Raw genomic sequence first — 19,746 nt, 5'->3', positions numbered from 1 at the left:
ACGCGGCGCGGGGGTGGGGCGGCGCCGCGCTGGGCACCCGCGAGGGCAAGGCGCGGGAGGCACTACACGCCCTGCTGACTGGGATGCTCGCCACCGCGCCCGAGGAGCGCTGGCGGCCGAGCGAGGCGGCGGCGCAGCTCGCCGCGCTGGACGCCGCGCTGAGCCGCGACGTGGCGCGTGAGGCGGAGAGCGATCGCTGCTCGTGAGTGCTGCGGGAGCCACGGCGGCGCGCTCTGTTACAGCGTTTCCACTTGCGTACGTATTTTACTCTCTATTTCCCGCCGCGGGGCGGAGCCCGCGCGTCGTTGTTCATTTTTGAGGTATTGGATTGTAACTTTGTGAGGCTGAGGGCGATGACCGAGCTGTAAATGCATCAGTTCTTTGGGAGAGTGCGGCTAGAATGTGATTCCGATGCACATGATGCTTGATGGGCGCCCGTATGAATATGATGTGTGTGGCCATGCGTGTCCTGATAAGTGATATACCTGAATCCTCCCTGGCCCACGCCAAGAGCTGTGTCCTATCTCGTCCGGATCCCTCTTGTTCGGGGGGGGGGGGGTCCACAGGGCCGCGGCGGCTGTAGTCACACCCACAGGGGCAGGCCCCCCCTCGCCCAGCTCGCGAATACGCCGCGGCCGCGTCACTTCTCCCTCTCGGCCTGCTCAGCGGCGAGCTTGCGCTTGCGCTCCGCGTCGGCGTCCTCGGTGGGATAGGCGCGCGAATTGTACGGGTCGAGCTCGTAAAAGTGCTTGTTGAAGGTGAGCGGGTGCGACGGCACCACCAGCGGGTGGCCGGCGCGCGCGAGCGCGGCGAAGCGGAGCCGCTTCTGCTCGGCGGAGAGCTTCTCTCGCTCGAGCTGCTTCCGGTAGGCCGCCTTTTTGCGCTTCTCCTCGGCCACCTCGGCCGCCGCCTCCTCCGCCTCCTCCTTGGAGAGCGCGGCCTCGAGCATCGCCCTCTGCCCGGCAGAGTCCGCGTGCCGGAAGCGCGCCTCGAGCGCCTCGAGGACAGGGAGCGGAGGGCGTGGGGGTACGGTCTCGTGCGAGTGCAGCCCCTCGAGGATCTGCGCCGCATCTACCTCGCCATATCTCGCCATGTCTCGCCATGTCTCGCCACATCTCGCCATCTCTCCCCATCTCTGTGGGAGAAGCAGCGCACCCGACCTCGCCACATCTCGCCACATCTCGCCATCTCTCCCCACAGTCCCGAGCGCCTCGCTGCAAGTCTCTGCGTCGAAGCCCATCGCGAGCTGCACGGCACGCATCCGCCCGACAAAGTACATGTGCGGCCCGAAGAGCGCGGCGCCGAGCAGCTGCATGATGCGCTGCCACGGCGGCAGCGCGAGGAGTAGGGCGGCGGCCGCGAGCAGCAGCGCGAGCCACCATGTCGCGAGCGGGTCGCGCCACTCGAAGAGGCCGCGGAGAGAGCGGAGGGACTGCAGCGTCTCTCCGAGCCGCTTCTGCTTTGGCGCGAGGTAGGCGGTGAGCATTCGCTGGATCGGGTTGAGGTCCTGCTCGCGGGAGAGCGGTGTGAACATGCAGCGTCCCGGAGAGCGCGCTCCAGCCACGAGAGGTGAGGTCTCCGCCCGCCGGCTTACACTTAGGGATGGGAGGCCTTCTCCTCACGGCTAGCGAGGACGTGAGAGCCACTAGTCAACACTTAGGGATGGTCGGCCTTCTCCTCACGGCTAGCGAGGACGTGAGAGCCACTAGTCAACACTTAGGGATGGGAGGCCTTCTCCTCACGGCTAGCGAGGACGTGAGAGCCACTAGTCAACACTTAGGGATGGGAGGCCTTCTCCTCACGGCTAGCGAGGACGTGAGAGCCACTAGTCAGCACTCGCCGCCCGAGTCAATGCCGATCTCTCGCTGCGAGGCTCAGGCGCGCATCTCTAGGCCACGCGGATGTTCTCGGGGAGGCGCTGTCCACAGCCCCGCGAGATGCTTCTGGGGAGATCACACGAGATCTGGGGAGATCTGGGGAGATCTGTCCACAGCCACGCGAGATGCTTCCCCTCAAACAGCGGCCGAATCCCGGCTATATCTCCTCTCCCGGCTGGCTCTCGCATGCAGGTGCTTGAGGTCCAAGTTGTTGAGCGAGACCACCTCGCTCACCTACCCGAGATGACCCGAGACTACCCGAGACTACCCGAGATGACCCGAGACTACCCGAGATGACCCGAGACTACCCGAGATGACCCGAGATGACCCGAGATGACCCGAGACTACCCGAGATGACCCGAGACTACCCGAGACTACCCGAGATGACCCGAGATGACCCGAGATGACCCGAGATGACCCGAGATGACCCGAGATGACCCGAGATGACCCGAGATGACCCGAGGTGACCCGAGGTGACCCGAGATGACCCGAGATGACCCGAGATGACCCGAGATGACCCGAGGCGGCCTCGCTCACCTTTTGCAGCTTGCTCTTGCTGAGGCTGCTGTTTTGCCGCGCGAGAGCGCCGGCGATGCCCTGCGTCGCGAGCTCGTCATCGAGCTTCTCGCCCCTGGCCTCGCGCGCCGCCGCCTTCTTGCGCTCCTCCTCCTTGGCCTTCTCCCGCTTGACCGCCCGCGCGTCGCGCATCAGCACCAGCTCCTCCTCGTAGGTTGGCGGCCTAGAAGGTTCCCAGAAGGTTCCTAGAAGGTTCCTAGAAGGCACCAGCTCCTCCTCGTAGGTTGGCGGCCTAGAAGGTTCCCAGAAGGTTCCTAGAAGGTTCCTAGAAGGCACCAGCTCCTCCTCGTAGGTTGGCGGCCTAGAAGGTTCCCAGAAGGTTCCTAGAAGGTTCCTAGAAGGCACCAGCTCCTCCTCGTAGGTTGGCGGCCTAGAAGGTTCCCAGATGGTTCCTAGAAGGTTCCTAGAAGGCACCAGCTCCTCCTCGTAGGTTGGCGGCCTAGAAGGTTCCCAGAAGGTTCCTAGAAGGTTCCTAGAAGGCACCAGCTCCTCCTCGTAGGTTGGCGGCCTAGAAGGTTCCCAGAAGGTTCCTAGAAGGTTCGTAGGTTGGCGGCACCAGCTCCTCCTCGTAGGTTGGCGGCCGCTCGTCGTCCGAGTCCTCGTCGGACAGCTCGTCGCCTAGAAGGGTCCCAGAAGGCTCCCAGAAGGTTCGTAGAAGGCGAGTCCACGTCCGACTTGAGCCGCAGACCTAGAAGGGTCCCAGAAGGCTCCCAGAAGGTTCGTAGAAGGCGAGTCCACGTCCGACTTGAGCCGCAGACCTAGAAGGGTCCCAGAAGGCTCCCAGAAGGCTCGTAGAAGGCGATCCCTCGTCGGACAGCTCGTCGCCAGAGTCGTCGGCTGGCCGGGCGAGCGGCGGCAGCCGCTTGCCTAGAAGGTTCCCAGAAGGTTCCTAGAAGGTTCCTAGAAGGTTCCTAGAGGGCGCGGCGGCAGCCGCGTGCCGCGCGGCGGCGGCAGCACAGGCGGCAGCTGCGGCAGCATGCCGCGCATGATTCGCCACGCCGACGGCGTCTGCATCACACCGGGCATGTACGCGCGCGAGTGCGCGTGCTTGACCGACAGGATGGCGAGGAGGAGGAGCGGGCCGCACGAGGGGAGCAGGTTCGGTTTGACGCAGCAGAGCTGCCATAGTAGGCCCACCAGCGCCGACGAGAGCACGTTGCCGTCCCTGGGGGAGATGGGGAGATCTGGGGAGAGATGGACCTGCTGGTAGGCGGGCGAGCGAGATGTGGGGAGATGTGGGGAGATGTGGGGAGATCTGGGGAGATATAGACCTGCTGGTAGGCGGGTGCGCGAGATCTGGGGAGATGTGGGGAGATCTGGGGAGAGATGGACCTGCTGGTAGGCGGGCGCGCGAGATCTGGGGAGATGTGGGGAGATCTGGGGAGAGGTGGACCTGTAGCAGACGAGCGACTTTAGCGCGTGCGTGGCGAGGCTCGTCACGCCGACGACCTCGTACAGCTCGTTGAAGCGCGCGACGCAGACGCTCATCTTGAAGTTCTTGTCGAGGGGCGGGCCTAGACACTTCCTAGACAGTTCATCTTGGAAGTGTCTAGGAAGTGTCTAGGAAGTTCTTGTCGAGGGGCGGGCCGTTCGCAGCGAATGAGGCCGCCTCGCTCCAGCGCCGCTGCTTGAACGGAAGCACGTGCGGCGGCTCCGAGCCTGAGAGCGCCGCGGGGTAGCGCAGTAACCGGTCCGTCTCGGAGTACCACTGGATCGAGAAGCGGAGTCGGACGCGGCCGTACTTGCGCATGTGCAGCGTGTAGGGCGCCTGTCGGAAGGGACCGAGAGGGCTCTGAGGAGGGCTGTGGAGAGGGCGTGAGAAGCGGGCGTGCTTCAGTGGCAAGGCCCCATGGGGTGTCCAGCAACCGGTGCCGCAAAGCTCGCAGTGCGGACGCACGAGACGCCGTTTACGACGGACCCGTTTAGCTCACTCGGGATGTGCGAGCCGGAGATAAACTAGTGTGTGCGGCGCCTTCTGAAGCGGCATCCAGACATCGTACTCGGTCAACGGGTGCAGCGCAGCGAGCGGGATCTCGGCGCGCCCGAGCGGATCGTCGTCGCCCACCATGTCCTCGTCGAAGAGCGCGACGCACAGTCTCGAGTGCGGCCGGCGCGGCGAGAACTTGAAGGCGCGCGCGTGGCGCGGAGTCCACCTCGGGTGCGCCGCGTTGTCGAGCACCGAGCTGACCGCCGCGGCGCCCTCGAAGACGACCAGCGCAAAGACGTCGTTCTCCGAAAAGGTGTCGGACTTCTTTAAGCCCTCCGCCTCGAGCACCTCCACGCGCAGCTCGCCGAGCGCCGGCGGCAGGAAGAAGAGCTCCGGGCTCTCCTCGCGTGTCGGCAGCAGCGAGCGCGGCGCCTTCCCGGGCCACTTGGCTCCCTTTGGCCAGCCGGCCTCCGGAGTGAACCAGAGCGAGCCAGGCGTGGCGGCCGTCACCTCTTTCTGCGAGGCCTCTCGGCCATTTTTCCGCGAATCCTTCGCGCCGAAGAGGCTCTTGACAGAGCTGATGGCACTGTCGCACATACACCGGATCTGCGCTTTCAGATAGGCAGCGCGCGCGCCGAGGGCACCAAAAAGGAGGAAAAGAATTTTCTAGAACACAACGCCTCGACTCGGACGCGGTGTTCCGAGGGCAAGGGAGAGGGGCTGGCTCCTAGCCCGAGAGGGGAGCTTCCGAGACCCACTACATGACCACGCACGCATCATCCCGCGGCCTGGCGGTCCGCAAAGAAGCAGAGGGCTCGGACCACAGCAGAGCTCCTCCGACGACGCGTTGACGGAGGAGGAGGAGAGGCTCCTGGCCCTCGACCGGGCTTGCGACCCATGGCTGAGCGAGCTGACAGAGATGCCTAGGTCGCCGCCTCCGCTCGCTGGCAGCGCTGCCCTCTATGGGGAATCAAAAGAGAAGGGATAACCCGAGGGCGACGCCAGTTAGCTTAAGGTCGACATCCCCTCCAGCTACGACAAGATTCACGAGAGAGATGCACGTCTCGCGCGCGCGTGAACAGGGCTCCAGGCCCCAAATGCCGGGCCGTGTCCCACGGGGTTGACTCTGCCGGGCCTGTCCGTGACGTGTCGTGGACGTGTCCCACAGGCGAGCACCACATCCAACGCCTCGGCACGACGCACATGGAGCCCGTTCTGCGCGTCACCTCCGCATCCGCGACGCCTGGTACCGTCCGGAGAGGCCACGGCCTGCACGTTCAGATCAGCACCGACCTCCGGCGACAGGCCGCGCCGCTCTCCGCTCTCCGCATCACGCTCGTCGGCCCGGCGCTCGCCGGACAGCGCGCGGCCATCCGAGTGCTCGCGCCCACGCTGCTTCCGTTCCGGCTGACGCACGTCCGCGGCGCGCACACGCTGAGCGCGCGCTCCTCAACGACGACCGATCTCGATTTCACGCTCGGCGCGAAGCAGCTCTCGCACGCGGCCCTCTTCAGCCTGGTGGACACGGCCGTCGAAGCGGGCGACCCGGTCTTTCTCATCGAGCTGCTGTGCGAGTGCGACGGCACGGGGACGATGCCGCTCGCGCAGATCCCCACGCGCGCTTCGCTCATTCGCGCGTCGCTCAGCGCGGGTGGCGATGCTTCCATCGTCGCGCCGGGCGGCGTGCCCGCGTCGCTGGCCCGGCAGGCGGATCGGCAGCGCCGTGGCTCGGTGCTGCGCTCGCTCTACATCTGGCTGCGCTGGTGGGTCTGGGCGCTCGCGTACACGGCCCTCTGCTCGGCGCTGTGCGTCGCCCCCGCCCCGACGCTAGCGTGGCTGCCTGCGCGCGCCTCCGGCGGCCTGCTGCTGAAGGGACAGGCGGACCTGGCGCCGGGAGGGCTGTCGCCTCTCGCGCGCGTGCTTCCACCCGTGCCGGCCTCGCCGCACGCCGCCTTCGTCCTGGGCGGGCTTGCGCAACGGGTGGAGGCCGCCATGGCCGCCGCCGCTGCCTCTGACAATGGGACGGCGGCGGTGCCAGCGCTGCCGGAGGCGGTGCCGCCGCTGCTCAAGCGCGCCGCGGGGCTGGTGGGCCGGGCCGCCCTCTCGCTTGATGAACTGCGTGCCGTCGAGGCGCGCCTGCACGAGGTGGAGCACCAACGCGGCGTGATAGCGCGCGTGGGCGGCGCCTTCACCTTCATCAACCTCGTCTGGCTGCTCTCGATTGTGGGCATCGCCGTCTCGGTCGGCCCGTCGCTCGTGCACGCGCTCACGCCGCTGCGCGAGCAGCTGCTCCGCCTCGCGCGCTGGCTCTTCCGCCGCGTCATCGAGCCGCTCTGCGTCCGGCTGCACGTCTACGGCGTCTTCGAGGCGGCGGCGTGGCTCTTCACGGCCGCGCTGCTTCTCGACGCGTTCGCCGTCTTCCACCCGGAAGCGGCGGTGTTCGTGGCCGCCACGTCGGCCGCGCTCGCGCTTGGGCCCTGCTTCGGCTACTCCTCCGCCCTGTGGGCCGCCAAGCTCAAGGGCGGCGACCGCGAGGCGCTCTGCTCGCTGGTGAGCGCGTGGGCGTGCGCGACGCTCACGCCGCTCGCCCTCGCGCACGCCTCGCCGCTGCTCGCCTACCTCGCGACCTTTGCCGCGTACAGCGCGCTCGGCTTCTCGGTGGGCTGCCGCGGCCTCTGCTGGGTCGTCGGCTTCCACTCGAAGCGCGCCGTCGAGCGCGTGTGCGCCACCTCGGCGCTGCTGCTCGCCTCGCACCTGGCGGTGCGCGAGGCGCGAGGCCGTGCCGCCCTCGGCCCGTTCGACTCGCCGCTCAGCGTGGTGGGCGCGCTCACGCTCTACCTCGCGCTGCTCATCGTCTCGTCGCTCTACTACGAGCGCGGCCGCCGCGCCGAGAAGAGGACGCGCTACGCGCTGCTCAACCTCGCCACGATGGCGGCGCTGCTGCTCGGCGCGGCCGGCGGGTGGGTGTGCGGCGTGCCCGGCCTCGCCAACACGGCGACCACCTTCACCGTGCTCTGGCTGGTCGAGAAGTACGCTGAGCTGCACCTCGAGGCGCGGTGGAACGGCTGGTTCCTGCTGCTGCTCCTCTCCCTCAGCGCGTACAAGGGTGCGCTGTGGATGCACGACCACCCGGCGTTTGTCGCGTCGATGTTTGGATCGTCGTGATTCGAGCTGGTGCTACGTGCTAACCCAAATCCTCTCAATAGTTACATACATACCTTTGAGAATCCCTAGCGTCCCTCCCTCCTAGTCACACTCTCAATATCTCGACTCTCCAACACGAAGGGCCGCCGCAGCTGCCGTCGGACTTTGTTGGCCGGAGACCGTTGTTGGCCATGGGTGCGGAGACCCGTTGGCCGTCCAACAGTCAGCCCGATTTTATCGTCCGTCTGACTGCGTCAGACTGCATCAGACTGCGCCAGACTGCGCCAGACTGCCTAGACTGTGAAAAGACTGTTTGGCCCGGGGTTATGCGTTTCTGTGACCGGTCTCAATGTCCCACCCCCCTGCGCGCGGGCCTTGTTCTAGGCCCGCGGGTGGTCTCCCCCCATCCCCAGGGCCTCCATGCACCATGGCTCGCACCTCAACCTCTCGCAGACCAGTACTGCCAATTTCGGGGCCCGGGGTTGTGCGCTGAGGAGCGCGATTTCTTCTTACCTCTAACTTGTACGAATGGCCATGTTCCTGGTCGCGGCTACCGCTGCTCCGGTCCCCGCCGCTGCCCCGACCCTCGTCTGCAAGACAACGGTCCAGGTCGACGACTCCAGCTTCACGATTGAATTGCGTCCCGACTGGGCGCCCGCCGGCGTGGAGCGTGTCCTTGGGATGGCGAAGTCGGGCTTCTTCGAGCAGCTTCCCTTTTTCCGCATGCTTCCCAACGTGCGCGCGACGCGCGCGGCGGCACGCACACACGCACACACCCACGCACAAGCCACAGTCATTTCCCACCCTCGCCACTCTCTCCGCCAGTTTCTCGTCCAGTTCGGAATCTCGACGAGCGCGGAGAAGCAGAGGCACTGGCAGTCGCAGGGCAACATCCGCGACGACCCGCGGCCGGCCGGCGTGCCGTTTACCGACGGCATCCTCTCGTTCGCGGGCTACGGGACGGACTCTCGCTCCACCCACCTCTTCATCACGCTGGGCAGCCAGCCCGGCCTCGGCCACAGGCAATGGGAGGTTCCCGTCGGCCGCGTGGTGAGCGGGATGCCCGTGGTGCGAGCAATCTACTCGGGGTACGGTGCGGATCGCAGCAGCCGCACGGGCAGGAGGGAGGGGGGGGCGTCTCGACGCGGCGAGGTTCGAGTAGGTGACGCGCCGGACCAAGGGCGGATGCAGCCCGACCGGCCGGACGCGGCCAAGTACCTTGCCGACAAGTTTCCAAAGATGGACCGGATCGTGGGTTGCACGCTGCTAGGAGGAGGGGCGGTGGAGGCTGGCGGCGCGGCGGCGGAGGAGGCGGAGGAGGACGCGGGCGAGCCGGAGGCGGAGGATGAGGTGGCAGGGGAGGAGGCTGAGGTGACGGAGGAGGAGGAGGTGGAGGCGGCGGCGGAGGAGGAGGAGGAGGAGGAGGAGGAGGAGGAGGAGGAGGCAGGGGAGGAGGAGGAGGAGGCAGGGGAGGAGGAGGAGGTCGAGGAGGAGGAGGAGGACGAGGAGGAGGAGGAGGAGGACTATGAGGCGGAGGTGCGTGTCTTCTGCCGTCGGCCTGCTTTGCCGCGATGACCCCCTCTCTCCCCGCGCGCAGGCGGGGGAGGAGGACGCGGGCGAGGAGGACGAGGAGGACTATGACGAGGAGGGGGAGGAGGGGGAGGGGAAAGTCGAGGCTGCGTGAGATCTTTTGGTGATGACGAGGCAGAAGGGCTTTTGGTGATGACGAGGCAGAAGGGACGGCGGGACGGCGGGATGATACATCCCGCGCCTGTACACAGGACAGGCGCGGGGCAACCTTGGGCGTGTCGCAGATCTGATCTTGATCTATGTGAGCACACACTTGTTTTGCCTAAAGGAAAGTTTTGGGGCGATTGACATTTGACTTTAGACTTCCTTACCTGAACGTGAAAACCAGCAGACCTGCAGCTGCACCTCGAGCACTAGATTGAGGCCTTGGCGGGGCGGCGCGTGATCGCTGTGTTGGCAGGTGCGAACGAAGTCCCTCTAGGTTAACTCATACTAATCTTCGCCCACCGCGTTAAGCACGTAGTAGGTCCCGGCCCGCGTCTGCGCCCGGTCCTTGGCGCTCTGCGGCTTGTTCACCCGCGGCCGTCCGCTGTCGTGATCGCAGCGGAAGGTCACGCCCACGTGCGCCAGGAACGAGTTCATACCCTCCTCCACCGGCAGCGGCGCGGACAGGGCGCAGGAGCGCCCCGGCTCGCCCGAGAAGACCACCACGCGGTCGGCGAGGTAGTTGGCCATCATAAAGTCGTGCTCCACCACGAGCGCCATTCGGCCAGTCCGCGAGATGCAGCGTCGGATGGCCTGGCAAGTGGCGATGCGTTGCTCGGCATCGAGATACGCGGAGGGCTCGTCCATCAGGACGACCTCGGCATCCACGGAAAGGGCGAGCACGATCGCCAGCCGCTGCAGCTCTCCGCCGCTGAGCGACGAGACTGGCCGCTCAAGCATTGTCGCCACGAGCTCGAGCTCCTCCGCCGGCGGCAACTCGCCCGCAGCGGCGCTTGCCAGCGCCTCCTGCACCGTACCCGCGTGCCGCGCGCGGAGATCCGCCGGATCCTGCGCCTTGTACGCCACGCGGCGGCGCTCAAAGACCCCCTTCCCGCCATCCGGGTCGACCTCCCCACACAGCAGCTTCATGAACGTGGTCTTGCCCGTGCCGTTCTCGCCGAGCAGCACCACAATCTCACCCGCGTTGAACGCCCCCGCCGCAACCTGCAGCCGGAAGGCGCCCGGCCGGGTGATCACTGCCGCCGGGTAGTGCCAGCACGGCCCGACCTGTGGCGGCGCCCTGGGAGAGGGGGGAGGGGCGGCGTGAGGCAAAGCCAAGGGAGAGACGCGGTGAAAGGCAGAAGTCACCTGGCTCCAAAGTCGAGGACTGTCTCGCGGAACGGGAGCTCACCTGCACTGGTGACGCGAGGGACGGCACCACGCAGAAACATGTTGATGCCGACGCCCGTGCGGTAGGGCAAGGACACCTAAGCCGGGTGGGGCAGGCGCAACGTGCTAAGCTGATCTCCGAGCTCTCCCGATCCGACCCTGCCTCACGCTCACCATCCCGTACTGATTGGGCGCTCCAACCACGAGTACGACCATGTCCGCGAGGTAGTCGAGCACCGCGAGGTCGTGTTCGACCACGAGGACGTAGCGGTCGCCTGGATAAAGCCACTCGATGTTTTTGTGGCTGAAGAAAGCTGGGCGTTCCGGTCCACGCGCCGGCGCGCAGATCGAGCAGCGCGCGCGCCGCTCGCAACCGCTGCCGAACGTCGAGAAAGGAGGAGGGCTCGTCAACGATATACAGGTCTGCGGTCTGCACGCAGACAAGCGCAATCGAAAAGCGCTGCAGCTCGCCGCCGGAGAGTGTATCCACCGTCCTCTCCCACAAGTGAGCGAGCTCCAGTTGCTCCACAACAACCGCGCCGGCTGCGCGCGTGTCCTCCTGCTCCAACACCGAGCCGACATGGCGGCCCGCGTACTTGGCGGCCACCTCCTCGACGTACTGCGGCTTGGACGCAACGCGCGGTTGGCTGGCGAGCAGCGACCTGATTCCAGTGCGCACCGGCGCCGCACGGACCCAGTCCTTGGGCGGCGCCGATGCACCAAGGTTGGGCTGAAGGCTGCCCGAGAAGATGGAGAGTACAGTGGACTTGCCGCATCCATTGGCACCCAGAATGCCGAGGACCTGCGCTGCCCGAGGGCTGGGGAGCCCGTACAGCCGGAAGGCGTCCCCGAACTGGTGAAGTGGCCGCTGCTCGGCAAACCACGCAGGCGGGTCCTTAACGCCCCGGAGGAGACCCTCGTCGGCAAGCGTGCGGCTCGTCTGCCCCTTCCGTTTCGCTTTGCTGGGCATTGGGGTTGCAATGGATTGAGTCGTACGTCCTCCTGATCGAAAAAGAATTTTACAACCGAGCTCCCTCGCACAACACTGGGCACGGGACTGGCTCGCACTGGCACTAACACAGGTACACCACGAAAAAGAATTTTGATCTCGAAGAATTTAAACAAAACAACTCTATCTCACAGCAGACAGGCTCGACACTGGTGCGAACTGGCGCGTGCTAGCACTATCACAGGCACACCCGCCTAAGCGACTCCGTTAAGAACGGCAATGCTATCGAAAAAGAATTCAACGAAGCCAAGTCCCTCTCACAGCACACAGGTTCGACACAGGTACGACACCGAAAAAGAATTTTACAAGGTCCTCGCACACGCACGATTTCGTCTCCCGCCTTATCTACTCGCAGAATCTACCCTTATAAGTCTCTCTTGTCGGCGCCGACGCTCTTGGTTTAACCGTAGAACGTCCCAGCCGAAATCCGCCCGCCACGATCGATCAGTCCACAATCGTCGGCCCGCAGCGACCCGCAGCGATGGATGCCGCCGCCCCCCCGGCCCCTGCGGCTGACGCGCCGATGCACGACCGGCCTCCGTCGGATGGCTCTCCGGCCTCTCCGGCCGCTGACGCGGCCGCCCATGCTGCTGCCGATCCGGTCCCTCTCACGCTCAGCGATATCCGCACAAGCTACGACAACTTCGAGGTCGCCGGCTTTGGCCAGGTGCAGCCACCACCTGCTTGCCTCCATGTTCACGCTTCGCGCCCCTTCCCCCCCTCTGACGCCGCCGTATGACCGTAGGTGAGGGGCACGACTACCCGCCTGGAAGGCGCTCTCATCAGCAAGTCACCCAGGCACCAACTCCTGGGCGTTTACGCTTGACTACGAAACCATGCAGTGGATGCAGCTCGATCAAAACGGCGACGCCAACAGCTGGTCCCTGGGGGGTTTTTTCCCCCCGGGGGGGGGGGGAGTTTTAATTTTTGCCCCAGGGTGCCCAAAGTGGCTCCAATTCGGGGATTTTGTAAAGGGGGGAACCCCCTTTCCAAGTGGGGGGGGTTTTGGAATTCCGAAAAAGGGGCCGGGCCCCCACCCCGGGGGGAAAAGGGTTCCTTTGGGAAAATCCTTTTTTGGGGGGGGGCTTTTCCCCCCCCGGGCCTGGGGCCTTCAAGGGGGGCTTTCGGGGGCCTTCCGGTTTTTGAGGGGGTAAAAAAAGGGGGGTTCCCCCAATTCCCCCCCTAATTGTTTTCCTTTGGGCCGGGGGCCAAGGGGGCCTTTGGGCATCCCCCCATCGGGGGGGGTTCGGGGGTTTCCCCCCAAAACCGGTTTGGGGGGGGGGGGGGCCCCCCCCCCCCTTTAAAAAGGCGAAAAAGGCCCGGGGGGAAAGCCCCGCCCCCATTGAGGGAGGGCTGACCTTTAAGGGTTTTTGGGTTCTCCGGGGGGGGGGGGATTTTGCCCCCCCCCCCCCCCCCCCCCCCCCCCTGTGTGCGGCGAGTTGTTTGCGGCGCGATGCCCGATCGTGCGCGATAGCCTCCCATTGTGCGTGGTGTGTCGGTGTGTGTCGGGGTCGTCCGGAGCGTGTGGCGGCGCCGTTGCATGCAGCGACTGCTCCACGTGCCACGACTGCTTTGACTGCCGTGACTGACTGATGAGTGCCACGGCTGCTTTGACTGACGTGACTGACTGATGAGACATGAGTGCTGATGGATGATCTCCGACAACCCAAAACCAAAATGCAAATGCGGAGTGGCGCCACTTTGGCGTGCAGATCCTGCGTCTCTCACTGCCCGAACAACAGAGACGGGTACCGCCGCAGGTCCCACACTAGTGTGGGTAAACGAAAGTAGCGTATACGCTACTATGAAAGAAGAAGCCGAAAAAACACGCCGGAGTCAGTCCGCCCGAGCCAGCCAGCTGCCGGCTCGCACGGCAGCCTCTTCCTCTCGACCAGCCTCAACTTCCGTACAGTCAGCATTTTGTCGCTGCGTGCTCGTGGTGAGCTGTGGCGGCGGTCGAAGTTCGCCCAGATTCGGTGACGAGCGCCAGACGATAGTAGTGTCTCTGTTCGCCCTGTGCATGTCAGGCCAGGCTGCAGCAGGGCACTACCATCGTGCTGCCCTGCTGCAGCCTGACTTTGCCCACTGTGCACAGTCGCCAGAGCACCACCACCGCCCGGCATCGTGTCACGGCGAGCTCCTTCTGCGCCCGCTCGCGAGGCTCTCGCGCTGGCACACTTTGGCCATCTGCTGCTCGCGTTCGGCGAGCTCATCTCCGCACTCCTGCCACGGTGCCGTCACCACACACCTTCTGGCCGGCCTGAGCCGCGCGGGGTCGCCAGCGGGGGCAACGCGTCGACCTCTCTCTCTGGTGCACCACGGGCCGCAACGGCCTGCTAGCCGCGTGCGCGAGGAGGCAGTGTGCCGGCACAGTCGAGCCGGAGCATCGGGTTCTGGATGCTTGTGGGGTCAAGTCTGACCTTATGCGGCCTAATATGCAATAATAATGCTATGCTCTCACCCAGTCTGTTGAGATATTATCCCTCACGTCTGGGGGGGCGACCCCCCCATCTTTGCGGTTTACCAAATGCGTCTCTGGATTAGAGTGCGTCTAGTAGGCCTCCTACTTAGACGCTCGCTGTCCTCGGTATGCTCGAGCATCCTAAGATACGCGAGTCGATATTAGTTGCTCCACGCATCCCGGATTGCTCGCGGCATCTCCGATTGGCGTTGCTGTCTCAAAAGACGCGCTGTGCATGTGTACCCGAGACACATGGTATCTTTGAGATGAAAAGTGCGTCCTAGAATGCGTTTTTGCATTCTAGGACGCATCGGTAAACAAAGATGGGGGGGTCGCCCCCCCAGACGTCAAAGTCGAATTTTCGTTTACTGGTGACCATAGTAGTGTCTGTCTTGTTTGCGAGATCTTCAAACGAATCCCTTAAAGTCTCGACAATCACTAAGCTGCTTATGTGGCACCGCAGAGGCTCCCTTGGGGATGCCTGAGGCCACCCCAACCACACACTAAGCCGTACGTAGACGAATTGGGCGCTACTTTTTTCGTTTACCCACATTATGCGAGTACGCGTGTGGTGAATGAAAAAGCATCTACGGCGGACCTTGGCGCGCTCTGGAACATCCAGGACAGCGCGAAAAAGCAAGCAGCACGTCAATGAAGCCTTCGCAGCTAGTGCTCGCAACCGTCTGCGCTGCCATCGCGTGCGCGCGCCTCGTCACGTTCGAGAATGCGGCCGACCTGACATTCTTCGGCGGTATGCCGTGCAGCCTCGACCTCTGGCACGCTGTGCGCGGCGCGCCGTCGCCGTCGCTGCTCAAGCTCCCATGCGATCAGATGGACCGCGCGTTCGACGCGGACCGGCCGATCCTCTTCGAAGGCTGCATTCCGGACGGCGTGGGACTTACGGACGTCGGCTACTTCCCCGAAGAGGCCCAGAACCTGTTCGCTCCGTGCAACGGCAAGATCCAACGCCACTTTGAGTTCGTGGGCGCTGACAACAAGAGCAAGCAGATAATCGAGCAGGTTCCGTGTAGCCCGTCGACGCTGCGAGAGAAGATCGCGTCGTTCGACGGACACGACATCGACCGCGACGGGAACTACTTCGAGGTGCACACGCGCATGGCCACGGCGGCGGAGCGGAAACGCCTCGACGAGACGCTTCACGCGACGATGGCCGTGCCTGAGGCCTTGTCCGTCGATCGCATGACGGCACCCGTGGTAACCCATTTCTTCCACGCGGGACGGACGGCCGTCTACTACCTCCATGCGCATATGGACCGCTTCCTCAGCTTCTGCCTCCAGGAAGAGAAGCGGTGGACGCTCGTGGCGCCCCAGTTTTTCGGCCACTTTGAGCACCGCTGGTCGGGCAACGCGGAGATGATGCTCCGCGAGAAATCCGCTGCGCCGCGCCTCGAGGTCACGCAGCGCCGGGGAGACGTTCTCTTCGTTCCGCCGTGGTGGATTCACGAGACACGGGTCGCGCCGGGGACGAAGAACTTCGGGATGAATCTCCACTGGATGTCTAGAGGGCAAGTCCTCGGCTACCTCGCGAGCCTCCACAGCGTGCTCGGCAATCCCGCGTGGTTCTTCTCAGAGCATGAGGCGCAGTCGCCGCCGAGCCATCCGCGCGGCGCGGCCGCGGGCCTCGCCGCGGCGCTCGCGGCGAGCTCGCGCATCACCCCGCTTAAGAGGTAGCTCAGATGGGCGTGCAAGTAGCATGTTTGCACGATACAGAAACTCCTAGGGTTAGGGTTCCTAGGGTTAGGGTTAGGGTTAGCGATAGGAGAGGCTCTCCAATTTACAAGCCGCGAAGAAAGAAAACACGCCCGCCGCTTGTGGGCGCTGGCCACCGTCTATCACCGCCTTCCAAGTCGCACGCCCGGATGCTCTGCCTCCATTTCGCCAGCACTGCCCTCTCGCCTCCGCGCGTGCTGCACAGCGGCGACCGCCACCTGCCACCGCTCGTCGACGTGCCCGGCGTCGGCCTCCCGCTTCCGAGTGGTCGCTCGCCTGTGACGTGTCCCGGCGGCACTGCCGACCACCTAAGAGTCTGAATTCTTTATATTCGAGCCTGTAATAAATAAATAAATACAACGGACATCCCAAGCTAGGGCTGGGTCGAGGACAGACACGTCCCCACCTTTGCAGGATTTTGCAAAAGCGAGGGGGGAGGGCGCATCGCCGCGCGGAGAGGGCTGGGTGTGAGAGAGTCAAGGTTTGACACTTTTTTTTTTCTCCCCACCGCGCCGCAGCTCGCGCCGCCTCGCGTCCTCCGCCGCTGCCGCGCCCACGCCAGACGCGCCGCCGCCCGCCCGCCTGCTCGACCTACCCAGGGAGCTCCTCGAGCGCGTCCTCTCCCGCTGCGACAGCCCCCTCGACATCGCTCGCGTCGCGGCCGTGTCGCTCCTCTTTCACGCCTCGCTCGCGGAGCAGTGCATCCGCTTGTGGGCGCAAGAGCGCGGCTTCGAGCTGCCGGCGAAGCCAGAGGGCGAGGACTGCGCCGTGCGGTGGCTGTGCTTTGCGGCGTTGCTGTGCGAGTCCGACCGGCCGGCGAGGGCGGCGGCGGGCTCCTTCCACAGCCTCTTCATCGACGGCGAGGGGCGGCTGTCGTCGTGCGGCTCGGAGGGGGGCTACCCAGGCCTCCTCGGCCACAGCGAGGGCGTGACGCAGCTCAACACGCCGACCCGCCTCCCGTCCACGCTGGGTGACGAGCGCGCCGTGAGCGTGGCGGCTGGAGCTGGCCACAGCCTCGCCGTCACCGCCGACGGCGCCGTCGGGAGCTGGGGTGAGGGCAGCTGTGGCCGCTTGGGCCACGGCGACCAGCAGCGCCAGCTGCTGCCGAAGAAGATCGAGGCCTTCGCTGGCCAGCGCGTCGTCGCTGTGTCGGCTGGATCCGCCCACAGTCTCGCCCTCACCGCCGATGGCAGCGTCTGGAGCTGGGGTTGGGGAGGGAACGGCTGCTTGGGCCACGGCGACCAGCAGAATCAGCCGCTGCCGAAGAAGATCGAGGCCTTGGCTGGACAGCGCGTCGTCGCTGTGTCGGCTGGAGATTACCACAGCCTCGCCCTCACCGCCGACGGCGCCGTTTGGAATTGGGGCTTGGGCTACTTTGGCAGCTTGGGCCACGGCGACCAGCAGGCCCAGTTCCTGCCCAAGAAGGTCGAGGCCTTTGCTGGCCAGCGCGTCGTCGCTGTGTCGGCTGCAGCCCGCCACAGCCTCGCCCTCACCGCCGACGGCGCCCTCTGGAGCTGGGGCCAGGGACTCTTTGGCCAGTTGGGCCACGGCGACCAGCAGCAGCGCCAGCTGCTGCCCAAGAAGGTCGAGGCCTTTGCTGGCCGGCGCGTCGTCGCTGTCTCGGCAGGGAAAGAGCACAGCCTCGCCCTCACCGCCGACGGCGCCGTCTGGAGCTGGGGCGGTGGAGGCAAGGGCAAGCTGGGCCACGGCGACCAGCAGCTCCAGCTGCTGCCGAAGAAGGTCGAGGCCTTTGCTGGCCAGCGCGTCGTCGCTGTGTCGGCTGGATCCGACCACAGCCTCGCTCGCGCCGCCGACGGCGCCGTCTGGAGCTGGGGCGAGGGCGACTTTTGCTGTTTGGGCCACGGAGAGGACCTGTCGAACCAGCCGCTGCCCAAGAAGGTCGAGGCATGGGCACCGGGGCTGTGAGAAGGGCGTACCTACCTCGGCTGAGCAGCCAAGGTGACACATGCTCTCGTCCGTGCCTTGCTTGCGGCCGGCGAGTTAGTTTGCTAGCTAGAGAGAGGCGGGCGGAGCAGACTGCTGCATGCACTGGCCACTGCTCTAGCCTTAACGGTTGCGTGTGGCCTGTCGCCTGTTTGTCTCGTTTCTGCTGTTGTTTGTGCCCTTGAATAGCCGTACAAGGGGAAGAAAAACCCGAGAGCGAAATTGTGAATTAGGAACAAAACCCTCCCGTGTGTGGTGGCGGCACGTGGCTCGTGGGCAGGTCCCTGGCGCCTGGGCTCCCTCCCTTGGGCTCTGACCTCCTCTGTCTTTTGGAGAGCACACTTGCATCCCCTGTGTCCCTGATCGTCCTTCCAAAATCCTGCTCGTGCAGGTGGGGACCCTGTCCTCCTCCGCCCTCCGGGATTCAAACAAAAAGCCGGCACCCTCTCGCAACCCCTCCGACCCCCCGGAACCCGTCGCGGAAGAGGCGCTCTCGGGGGGCCGTTCTGAGTTCATACTACCACGAAGTACACTGTACTGCGTCGAAGCACCGGGCCCCGAGTCCGCTGGCGGAGGAGAGCAACCAGGTGCCCGGCGGCCTCACCACCTCCGCCTCTCTTCGTCTGCCACCAGCGCCCGCCGGCCTGCCATCGTGCTAGTAGTAGGGGCACGTGTTATGCGGAACCAGTTGGTCCACGCAATACCAGCCCCAACCGGAATCGGCGCACGTGCAGGGATTATTCAAAGAAATATAGTAGCAGGGTTGTCTTATCTTCGCCCCATCATGGTTCTGGAACTCGCAGCACGTGCAACTCGAGGCAGGCACGCCGGCGCGTGGCACGTCGTGCAGCATCGGTGTTGGCGACCACGAGGCTGCAAACAGGGCGAGATAGGCCAGCATTGGCGCAGGCTCGAACCTGGGTCGGGACTGCGCGCACAAACTGGCACTAACACGGGTACGCCGGAATGAAGTAACCAAGGGTCTTTTTGAATGGAGCGTCAGCACAGGGCACAGCGCGGCGCATCAAGAGAGCGGGCAGCTGTTCTAGCTTTCGGCGCAGCGCGGGTGATGTGCAGACGCGCGATTTCGGAGGGGTGAGATATTGCTGCCCGTCCTTCTTGCGGCTGCTGCGGCACGCTTGATGAAAGGCGGCGTCCGGCTACATCGACTAACTGGCTTGGGGGCGCGGGCGTGGCGCCCGCAGTCCTCCTTCTCTTTGTGTTCCCTACACGCTATCGACATACATGCATACGCGGGCGCGTACTCTGCTCGCCGTGCTCCTGTCGAGCGGAGTGGAGGGCTTCGCCTCGTCGCCCAGCGGCCGAGGCCGTCTCTGGATCCTCGGCGACAGCCAGCTTGACGAGGGTACCTTCGGCTTCAAGCCGACCATGCAGACCAGCCTGCCCGGCGGCGGTGCCAGGGCAACGACAACCCCACCTGTGGCCCGGATACGCTCGGAACGCTCATCGGACGGCTGCTCGGCGAGCGGCTCCTCAACTTCTACCACATCAACGCCTCGACTGGGACGCACCTGCGTGCTCATGCGAGCCGCGCCGAGGCCAACGCCTTTGCTGGCGCTGGCGCGCTCGTGAATTGCTCTTACACCTCGCCTCGCGCAACGACGTGCATCCCCGAGCAGTTTGCGGACAAGATCGCCTTTTCCGGCCCGTTCATGGCAGGCGAAATTGTCCTGGTCAACGGAGGAATCAACGACCTCCAGTACGGCTACGGTGCCCGCTCCATCGAAATGGTTGCGCCAGTCACTGACCCGTCTCACTAACTCGCTCGCTCATCGAGACGGTGGAGACGCATGTGACGTCTCGAGGAGCACAGGCCTTTGTCTACAACGTCCCCTTCGGTCTCACCCGCGGTGCCGCCACACGGGCGACCATCACGGCGAGCATGAGCACCGACGCCACACGGGAGGAGAGGGAGGCGCATCTTCGCTCGTTCGACGCGCAGGTCGAGCATTACAACAGTGTGCTGGGCACTGCGTGCGAGCAGCTCGCTGGCTGCTCCATCATCGACTACTTTGGCTTCATGCAGGACGCCTCACTGGCCCCCTCGCCACCTCTCTGCCTATCCCCTCCGCCTCACCTGGGCCCTCTTCCGCCACAAGGACGCCGCAGCGCAGCCCGGCGCGTACGGCTTCGTTGGCAGCCAAGACGTTGG

At 65.1% G+C, this 19,746-nt stretch overlaps 6 protein-coding genes across 6 annotated transcripts in view; 4 read left to right on the top strand and 2 right to left on the bottom strand.

Annotated features, from left to right (window-relative positions):
• The window catches only part of EMIHUDRAFT_207782 (hypothetical protein), a gene marked incomplete at both ends in the record, with an annotated part of 2,518 nt that extends 2,150 nt beyond the window's left edge, over positions 1–368 (top strand). Inside the window, 2 exons of the mRNA XM_005774100.1 lie at positions 51–170; positions 321–368. Of these exons, the coding sequence (XP_005774157.1) occupies positions 51–170; positions 321–368 (168 nt within the window). The remainder of the gene's footprint in view (positions 1–50; positions 171–320) is intronic.
• A 272-nt stretch (positions 369–640) lies between these two features.
• EMIHUDRAFT_450816 (hypothetical protein) lies at positions 641–5,021 on the bottom strand (the record flags this gene model as incomplete). The annotated part of the gene is made up of 10 exons (XM_005774099.1): positions 4,426–5,021; positions 4,041–4,221; positions 3,847–3,967; positions 3,392–3,618; positions 3,279–3,320; positions 3,010–3,071; positions 2,415–2,600; positions 2,064–2,111; positions 1,199–1,507; positions 641–1,060 (listed from the first exon to the last, which is right to left on the bottom strand). Exons 1-10 carry the CDS (start codon positions 4,975–4,977, stop codon positions 641–643), a joined length of 2,148 nt encoding a protein of 715 aa, XP_005774156.1. The 5' UTR covers positions 4,978–5,021.
• Positions 5,022–5,556: 535 nt separating this feature from the next.
• On the top strand, positions 5,557–7,545 carry EMIHUDRAFT_450815 (hypothetical protein; the record flags this gene model as incomplete). The annotated part of the gene is made up of 1 exon (XM_005774098.1): positions 5,557–7,545. Exon 1 carries the CDS (start codon positions 5,584–5,586, stop codon positions 7,543–7,545), a length of 1,962 nt encoding a protein of 653 aa, XP_005774155.1. The 5' UTR covers positions 5,557–5,583.
• Positions 7,546–8,058: 513 nt separating this feature from the next.
• On the top strand, positions 8,059–9,409 carry EMIHUDRAFT_207779 (hypothetical protein; the record flags this gene model as incomplete). Its single annotated transcript, XM_005774097.1, has 4 exons — positions 8,059–8,196; positions 8,350–8,617; positions 8,687–8,779; positions 9,306–9,409. The coding sequence occupies 4 exons, from the start codon at positions 8,059–8,061 to the stop codon at positions 9,407–9,409; spliced, it is 603 nt and encodes a 200-aa protein (XP_005774154.1).
• Positions 9,410–9,546: 137 nt separating this feature from the next.
• On the bottom strand, positions 9,547–11,398 carry EMIHUDRAFT_207778 (hypothetical protein; the record flags this gene model as incomplete). Its single annotated transcript, XM_005774096.1, has 4 exons — positions 9,547–10,339; positions 10,408–10,526; positions 10,603–10,732; positions 10,803–11,398. 4 exons carry the CDS (start codon positions 11,396–11,398, stop codon positions 9,547–9,549), a joined length of 1,638 nt encoding a protein of 545 aa, XP_005774153.1.
• A 3,129-nt stretch (positions 11,399–14,527) lies between these two features.
• EMIHUDRAFT_435688 (hypothetical protein) lies at positions 14,528–15,712 on the top strand. Its single transcript, XM_005774095.1, has one exon. The coding sequence runs from the start codon at positions 14,550–14,552 to the stop codon at positions 15,588–15,590; it is 1,041 nt and encodes a 346-aa protein (XP_005774152.1). The 5' UTR covers positions 14,528–14,549; the 3' UTR covers positions 15,591–15,712.
• Positions 15,713–19,746: the final 4,034 nt, after the last annotated feature.

The sequence above is a fragment of the Emiliania huxleyi genome (genome assembly GCF_000372725.1).
Source record: "Emiliania huxleyi CCMP1516 unplaced genomic scaffold EMIHUscaffold_32, whole genome shotgun sequence".
Lineage (NCBI taxonomy): Eukaryota > Haptophyta > Isochrysidales > Noelaerhabdaceae > Emiliania > Emiliania huxleyi.
Note: the sequence above shows the minus strand (reverse complement) of the source record. Positions and strands in the feature narration are given on the sequence as shown.

Excerpts from the sequence above, each read along its gene's own strand:
- EMIHUDRAFT_435688 (XM_005774095.1), top strand. The coding sequence starts at position 14,550 with ATGAAGCCTTCGCAGCTAGTGCTCGCAACCGTCTGCGCTGCCATCGCG.